This window comes from Triticum dicoccoides, chromosome 5A, assembly GCF_002162155.2.
Source record: "Triticum dicoccoides isolate Atlit2015 ecotype Zavitan chromosome 5A, WEW_v2.0, whole genome shotgun sequence".
NCBI lineage: Eukaryota > Viridiplantae > Streptophyta > Magnoliopsida > Poales > Poaceae > Triticum > Triticum dicoccoides.
In genome coordinates this window covers 639,766,255-639,774,796 of record NC_041388.1, presented here as the reverse complement: position 1 = coordinate 639,774,796, position 8,542 = coordinate 639,766,255, and the positions used below count along the sequence as shown (strand labels likewise).

The 8,542-nt window shown below is 43.8% G+C and overlaps 2 protein-coding genes across 2 annotated transcripts in view; one reads left to right on the top strand and one right to left on the bottom strand.

Moving 5' to 3' along the window:
* Positions 1-5,144, top strand: part of LOC119303657 (DEAD-box ATP-dependent RNA helicase 37-like) — a 22,882-nt gene extending 17,738 nt beyond the window's left edge. The window contains exons 2-7 of the mRNA XM_037580782.1: positions 1,062-1,917; positions 1,999-2,082; positions 2,641-2,883; positions 3,381-3,548; positions 3,984-4,097; positions 4,314-5,144. Coding sequence (XP_037436679.1) covers positions 1,111-1,917; positions 1,999-2,082; positions 2,641-2,883; positions 3,381-3,548; positions 3,984-4,097; positions 4,314-4,808 — 1,911 coding nt within the window. The 5' untranslated portion in view covers positions 1,062-1,110 and the 3' untranslated portion in view covers positions 4,809-5,144. The remainder of the gene's footprint in view (positions 1-1,061; positions 1,918-1,998; positions 2,083-2,640; positions 2,884-3,380; positions 3,549-3,983; positions 4,098-4,313) is intronic.
* A 1,825-nt stretch (positions 5,145-6,969) lies between these two features.
* The window catches only part of LOC119303656 (squalene synthase 1-like), a 6,343-nt gene continuing 4,770 nt past the window's right edge, over positions 6,970-8,542 (bottom strand). The window contains exons 10-14 of the mRNA XM_037580780.1: positions 8,200-8,288; positions 7,673-7,764; positions 7,559-7,601; positions 7,355-7,463; positions 6,970-7,274 (exon numbers count right to left, since the gene is read on the bottom strand). Of these exons, the coding sequence (XP_037436677.1) occupies positions 7,407-7,463; positions 7,559-7,601; positions 7,673-7,764; positions 8,200-8,288 (281 nt within the window). The 3' untranslated portion in view covers positions 6,970-7,274; positions 7,355-7,406. The remainder of the gene's footprint in view (positions 7,275-7,354; positions 7,464-7,558; positions 7,602-7,672; positions 7,765-8,199; positions 8,289-8,542) is intronic.

Here is an 8,542-nt window from a genome sequence, read left to right as displayed (position 1 = left end):
CCGCAGGTCAGCTCCCCTCTCCTCCCCTACCGATCTCCTCCTCCCCCCGCGCCGATCTGGGCGGCGCTTCCGCCCGATCCAACCCCCCGCCGCTCCGCGTTCCCGTGATTTTGCTCTCCCGTGGTAGCCTGTGTTACGCCAGCCGTCGCGCTGGTGCTGCTTGCTGCGTCGCGGTTTTCTAGCTGTCGGTGTGTTTCCGCCGCCGCAGGGCCGCTAGATTCCTAGGGTTTTCGATTTTGCTTAACCGACGGTAGCGCTTCTCCTGGCCAAGGTTTAGCGCGACCCGCTGCTGCCCAGTCCTGTACGCAGTAGTGCGGCCAGTTTCCTTCTCGCAGCGGTTCGATCTACAAGTTTAGCGGGGTTTCTCACCTTGCATGCCGCGTTTCCTCTTTGTATGCGAGATTTCCGTGGCAATTTTTGGTGCGGTTGGTAAGCTCTGGGTGTCTTACTGCGCTATTTTCGTGGACGCCGTTTTGTGTCTGGACGAGATCTACTGCTTGTTATGTTAGCCTGCTTCGTCTCCGTCAGTAGATCTACTGTATGACTGTGCCGTCTGTTTACAGGTTTTGTTTTGATTCTGAGACGTATTTTGTGGGTCTGCTGCTAGGTAGGGATAAGTACTAGACTTGCAGATTACATTAAGAGGCTTCGTGCTTGCTTATGTTTTTGTTGGTAGTTTACAGCGTGCATGAGCAAAATCTAGGTAGCCTGTCTTGCACAGGACCAAGACCAACCTAATCGAACAACACATGTCAGTGTAGATTCTACGTTTGTCTCTTGTGTTCCAAAACTTAAAATAAATTCCACTCCGGTTTATCTATGTTTTATATCATGGATTTGACCTGAACCTGCATTACACATGTGTTGATAGATACAATCATATAGCTTATCTGATCAAACAATCTGTTCATGTTATCTTTACGGGCTGCTCTTATACCTTACGAAAGCAAAAATAGTTCTAACTTGAAGCACTTCTTTTTGTTCAGATTCTGTGTTTATTACTGCTGACATATTGTCATGGTCTACTTTTTGTACTGAATAGCTGTTCCTGACATTCACAGGTTTTAGCGTTCAGCCGTAGCACCTTCATCAAAGGTTTTGTGCAAAATTATGCGATCTTCATGGGCTGATTCAGTTGCGAACGCCGAGGAATCGGCGCCCGCGACTGGTGCTGCTCCCGCCCCTGTTGCCAATCACCAGAACTCGCGTCCCACACGCAGCTCTTACGTCCCTCCTCACCTCCGTGGCGGTGGCCGCTCACCAGATAATCAAGTGCCAGCTGCAGCTCCAACACCAGCTGGCGCTTACCCCTCAGGTGCTGTGCAGCCTTCTGGTGGGTACGCAGCTGCTGTTGGTGGCACTCGCTGGGCTGCCCCTCCTGGTGCTGGTAGCGCTGGCGTAGGTGTTGTCCGCCAGGGTGGTGGTGGACGTGGTGCTGTTGGTGGCGCCGGCGGTGGCTGGAACTCCCGCCCTGGTGGGTGGGGGGACCGCAGGGACCGTGAACCAAACCCTTTCGGCGACAGTGAGCCGGCGGCTGTGGATGTTGACTTTGAGAGTCAACAGAACACAGGCATCAATTTTGATGCCTATGAGGACATTCCTGTGGAGACAAGTGGCCACGATGTGCCTCCAGCAGTCAACACGTTTGCAGAGATTGACTTGGGTGATGCACTGAATGAGAATATACGGAGGTGCAAGTATGTGAGGCCTACACCTGTGCAGCGGCATGCCATTCCGATTGTCATTGGAGGCAGGGATCTGATGGCCTGTGCTCAGACTGGGTCTGGGAAGACAGCTGCTTTTTGTTTCCCGATCATCAGTGGGATCCTAAAGTCAAGGCCACCACAGAGGCCAAGAGCTAGGACTGCATTTCCTCTTGCTCTGATATTATCTCCTACTCGCGAGCTATCAGTCCAAGTAGGTGACTGCTTTGGTTTTATTTGGGGTGCTCTTGTTTATTTTGTTTTTGTTTCTTATATGATATTTTTTGTTTCTCAGATTCATGAAGAAGCAAAGAAATTTGCATACCAGACTGGTGTTAAGGCTTGTGTTGCATATGGTGGAGCACCAATTCATCAGCAGGTATTTCTTTTTTGATTTATAGTTTATTATCACGATAACCAAATTAACACACAGTATCGTAAACAAATTAACAAGTGATCGTTGTTGGTACTCTTTCACTCTCTGCCCATTCTATGAAGAATTGTCTATAGCACGGCACTTGCAACGTACATTGTGCTAGAAGCCTAGAACTGTACTATAACTGACTCAGTAGTTTAAGACAGTTATAACATGGCATGGAGGTTTAAAGTATGCAGGTTGTGAGAATGGTTATGTATTCAGCATGTTGTCAAGTAGTGGAATAGTGATACATTGTGAAGGGAACAAAGATCCTTGCATTTATATTTTTAGCTGTAGTATGTACACTAATCTGAGTAAGATATCTCATAACTTAAACAGCCAAAGGAACGAACCCGTCTTCGTTCAGCAATTGAATCAACTTTAAACATCTAACACAGTTGCCTGCTTTTAATGGCCATGAATTACTGGATGGGTGTTGCCATATCTTTTTTGTTTTTCAATAACAAGCCTTGTAAAATGTCATTTGCTGCTATTAAGCATTTGTTTGTTCTATTGTAGTTGAGAGAACTGGAAAGAGGTGTTGATATACTAGTGGCAACTCCTGGTCGTTTGATGGATCTGCTGGAGAGAGCTAGAGTATCACTGCAAATGGTGAATTACTTGGCTCTTGATGAAGCTGACCGGATGCTTGATATGGGGTTTGAGCCACAGATACGCAAGATTGTTGAGCAGATGGACATGCCCCCTCGTGGTGTGAGACAGACCATGCTGTTCAGTGCTACTTTTCCAAAGGAGATACAAGTATGGTTCTCTTTGACCCCTTGCTTTAAATTACATTCTTATATGCCCCAGGTGCTTTGTTAATGTTGTGTTATCACTTATCAGTTGGACAACCTAGATGAGGTAGTGGGGGTTCATATGCATCGTCTTTTTCCTTTCAACCTGGGCATAAATGTTGCTGTTTTTCCTTCCTAATTACTGTTTTCAAGTTGCAAATTTACTTATTGCCATTGTTAATTAGACCTCTCTAATAAAAGAAAATAAGATTATGTATTATTCTATTTTGCTGTAAATTGGCCAGAAAATTGCATGCATGAATATTTGTCTAATTCCTTTTCATTTAAAGTTGAATAGGGCAGTTACTAGTTTTGCGCCGTCATTTCTTTTTCTGACATGGGAAATTGATATTGTGAGAATGCGTATGTGCATTTGTTCAATTTTCTACTTCTACATGGCTGGGAAAGTGTTATGTTTTTTTGTTGTCTACTGTTTTGATTTCTTAGTATCCTTTTCTGCAGCGCCTGGCATCAGATTTCCTTGCAGACTACATCTTCCTTGCTGTTGGAAGAGTTGGTTCAAGTACCGATTTGATTGCTCAAAGGGTGGAGTTTGTCCTTGAAGCGGATAAAAGAAGTTACCTCATGGACCTTATTCATGCGCAGAAGGCTAATGATGTTCCTGGAAAGGTGCTATTCATTGACTATTTTTTTTGTTTACATTGTTTTGATTCTCTTAGTTCATGACTTCTCAGTAGACTAGTGTAGTTTTTTGTTTACTATTGCGAACCATTCTGGTTATCTTGCTTGGTTAATTTGCGTGGGAGCATGGCCAACACTTTTTTTCTTTTTAAGACATGATATATTAATGTGAGGTCAATTGGATGATATAATTTACCTGATTAACCAAACAGATTTAAAAATTGGGAGAGCATAACAGGGTGATTGCAAGCTAAATGTAAACTATAAGTTTTGTAAACATTAAGTCTAGTTTGGCAACTGCATTTTCAACAAGGATAACCAGGATGATTTAATGGCACCGTTTAGTTCTTAACTTTTGTGGTAATTCTTAATGGCGCCATTAAATTCTTAACGGCCCATCAACCTCTGTTCTCTTGTTTGCAGAATTCTCTTACTTTGGTCTTCGTGGAGACAAAGAGGGGCGCTGATGCTCTGGAGAACTGGCTGTATACAAATGGGTTCCCTGCAACAAGTATTCATGGAGATCGTACACAACAGGTATGGCAGAGCTGTGTTTACCTTTACATTATTTGGAATTCCCTTTCTTCACGCTAATATCTATCATCAACATCAAAGTGCTGGGTCTTCTTTTTTAAATTAAAACAGTGCATTGTTACCACCATCTGTATATCTGTCTGCTTTTCCATGAGTTGATTCTGTCTTCCTTTTGCAAGGTTAACACATTTTTCCTTGTGCTTGTTTGGTCTTGTTCAGGAAAGGGAGTATGCGCTGAGATCCTTCAAGAGTGGAGCAACTCCCATCCTGGTTGCAACTGACGTTGCTGCTCGTGGGCTTGACATTCCAGATGTCGCCCACGTCATCAATTTTGATCTGCCAAATGACATTGATGACTATGTTCACCGCATTGGGAGAACTGGAAGAGCTGGGAAGTCTGGTCTGGCAACTGCATTTTTCAATGAGGGCAACATGTCACTGGCCAGGCCGTTATGTGAACTGATGCAGGAAGCCAATCAGGAGGTTCCTCAGTGGCTGGAGCGCTATTCTGCCCGTTCCTCATTCGGAGGCGGCGGTGGAGGCAGAAACCGCAGGTCAGGAGGCGGCGGTGGTGCTCGATTTGGTGGACGTGACTTCCGTCGCGACACGAGGGGCGGCGGCGGTGGAGGAGGTGGCGGTTACGGCGGTGGTGGTGGTGGCAGTTACGGTGGTGGTGGAGGTTATGGTGGAGGTGCGTCTAGCTCGTGGGACTGATGGATTCACCTGGTAATGTTGAGAATTGAAACGAAACCGATGGATGGATGGTATTCTATTGACTTAGCTGAAAACAGATATTGGGGTTTGTAGTCACCGTGGTGTGGGTATGGTGCCCTTGCCCCCATTTACCTTATTTTGTGCCTGGTTGTCACCGCACTTGTGTTTCCCGTGTACTGGTTATTTTCTGACTGGCATCAAAGTCCGGGTGGGCTAATTTCCTGTTGCTGCTGCTGTAGTTTTTGGATGATGTTTATTGTTGGGTGGGTTGGTCGGTGGTCATTGTTGCGCTTCTGCTTCTTTACTAGCAATAGTGATTGGATCCTTTCTGCTCTCTACTGTTTTATCGCTTGCCTGCGTCATGGAATGCTGAGTTTGCTTGCCTTCTGGAATCATATCCAAATATAACCTTGTGAAATCCTGGATGGCCTCTTTCCCATTCGAAAATTTTACTTCCCCCACATAAAAATATTGTGACACACGTTTGCTTATAGCCTGTTTGCATGAATACAAAGAAAATTGGTGTCATTGGATTTTGTGGTTGTGATTATAGCCTGTTTGCATGTATGGGTACTCGCTATTCATATTTAGAATATCAGCATGCAGTCACTATTTTTTTGTGAAGATACGAAATACCAAGAAGCTGGATGTGTGTAGTCTCAATTCTCGTGCAATTCTACAACACGCAACATCTGTAACTACAGTCTACGTAACCTGTCCAATTGTGCTTTAGGCATTCTTTAACAAACTGTTTGCACTGTCCAAATCTTCTAGTTACTTATATGCTGGTACTGCTGGATCACTAGTTTGCACAATATCCGTTGAAGCTCCTAATTTGCGTATTCTTATGGTGAGATTAGCAGTCTAGTAGTATATGAAAAATATGAGAATTCTAATGCATGTAGGAGTGCAAAGAGGATCGCTTTAGTTAGGAAAAAGGCAAAGCGACCATCGCCCTAGGCAAAGATGGCATTGAGCTGATGACCACTTGCAACGGATTGTCGTGCCCAGTTCGTATCAAGGTGTTAGTTTGGCATGTTCTTCCACAGCATGTTCTTCATGTGATCAACCATATTGGCTGCATTAGTTTGTCACAGGCTTTGTTTCAGTCTGTGTCTTTCTTTTGCTTAAGAACGTCACGGCGAGCTCAAGCGGTGGAGGTCGAGGGAGATGACGATAAGGCTTTGATCTGGTGAGCAGAGGCGGGGACGCGCAGGGCGGCGGAGCGAGCCATGAAGGTTTCGATGGCAGTGGGCTCCGAAATCCTTATTTTCACATGTTCAGTGAGGGTGTTTTTCATGCCCCTTCAAAAATTCTACAAGTCAGAGTAGTTTACGGGTTCTATCCGTGTTTTTTTTTCGTCTAAAACTATAAAGCGGCGGTTATTTTACAGTTTCGTGCGTTTTAAAGGATCTGCTAGAGATGCTCTAACATGTACCCCTTGGGTCAGCCCATGGATTTGGCCGTCCGCGACCCCACGCTGCAGCTACAAGTATGAGGGAGCAGAGTATCCAGCGGATCACAGGCACCGGCGGCGACTACCACTTTCTCGTTCCTTCCTCCTTCCCCTGCTAAGCTGCCTCTTCTTCTTCGATTACCACTTTCTCGTTCCTTCCTCCTTCCCCTGCTAAGTTGCCTCTTCTTCTTCTTCTTCGATTCATTCTGTAATTCCCTTGGTAATCGCCACTACAAACTGCTACCTAGAGAGAGATTGATCTATACCAGCTAGCTACTATCACCTCTCTTACAAGTTCAGAGTGTTTTCTACCTACGTTTTGGTTGCTGTTGGTTGTATGTCCTCCCTCCGTTTTTTTACTCCACATAAGATTTGCCTCAAGTCAAAATTCAAAAAGTACAACCAAGTTTACATTGAACATATCAACATCTACTACAATACTAAAGATATGGTACAATAAATTAATTCTTTGATGCATCTAACGATATTGATTTGATATTGTTTCATATAATCTTGCTCAAATTTTACAAAGCTTGACTTAAGACAAGGCTTACATGCGGGGCACAAAGATATGAAGTTTGACTTGAGACCAAACTTGTATGCAAATTAAGAAAAACAGTAAGGAGTTTGGCGTAAGGTCGTTTTCCTGGATTCCCCGCTGCATTGTATATTGAAAAAAAAAATGAGAGCCCAACCACAAGCCTGTTGGGCAACTATAATCAAATTGCACAGGTGGCACGGCAAAATGATATGCATCACATACATCAGTCACAAATCAACAAAATGCAGCATCACTGTCAACCAAGGCGCCACGCCAAATTCATAGGATACATGTCACTAAGTAAGTCTCTCCTAGAGATTCAAACAAATTACAAGCTGAAACAACATACGGGACGACAGAAACAAAGAACAAAAAGAATTAGCATGCATGGCACCAGCAGGGTACATAGCACAATACTACATGCAAACCAAACATATCCATCTGCAGTCAGGAGGTACACGTGCAAAACCTACAGAAAAGCAGACCTCAATCAGCACTGTAATGCAGAAGAAATATCGTCGAGCTGTTACAGGAAATAGATCAACGTACCATACAGGGAAGGCGGTGCCACTGAGAACATAAGAGGGAGATCTTGACCGGATCACTTGCCATACAGTACACCCAAGATAATAGCCACCAAGAGAAGCACAATCATGACCTGATGATGTCACATAAAGCGGCTTGAGAAAATTATACAACAGAGAACTTGCAGGATTTCTCAGCTTATATATATCTATGTATATCATTACTCACCAGCATAGGCATTCTGTACATTGATTTCTCCAGATCATAACCCCTGTAGAACCAGACAATCAGTGAGGATGAAGATATCAGCAGTAAGGTACAACTCTAAATCATGCAGCAAACCTTCTCTTCAGCAGGCCGGATGACTTGCAAGTTTTCTTTATTGCATCCACACGCCTCCGTGTCAGCGCAGCATTTGGGTCGTTATCATCAATCTGGGCATGGCGACCAAACATATTATGGATAAAATCACAGCTAGAGAACAACTGAGGTAACCATCAAAGGCCATCACTAACAGCAACATGGGTGAAGGACAGTAAGGAGTTTTCCCTAAACTTTGCCGTTTGGAGCAAAACTATCAGATGGTCAAAAAGGAAAATATCAAGTTTATACAAACAGATATGAAGTCAAGAGCTTAGCACGCCATCATCTTGAAGCAAAGCTACCCACTTATGGATTTCTGAGCTCAAAAGCAAGCCATTCTAAGCTGCGATCCCTAAATCTACAGGACTGCCTTGGTCAAAACAATGAAAACATTATCCAACAACTATATCATTTTTTTGTGTAACAGGACAAAATATCTGAATGTTCAATTATATGTATGCTAGACTAGACTCCGTTTTCCTTTGCATCCATACTCCAGAACATACCTTCGACTCTAGCAATGAAGAGAATTCATAGAAAGCAGAATAGACATCTGATATCGATTTGGTCTCATCAATTACCCGTGCAGTGAGCCCTGAGAGACAGGGAGTACATGTTAGGTTGCGCTCAGGTCAGAAGAAATAGAAAGTTACACATGACTGAAATATGCAAATTATTCAATACACTAAACATAGGTAGCCGTTGGTTAAAAGAATAATAACAGTCTTGGCAGAAAGAGCACAACAAGAAAAGCAGAAAAGCAAACTATAGTTTGCTTCTTCTTATCTGATTACGGAAACTGAGGTTCTTCTACTCAAATGTCAACTCATCTATCCAAGAAGAACGCGC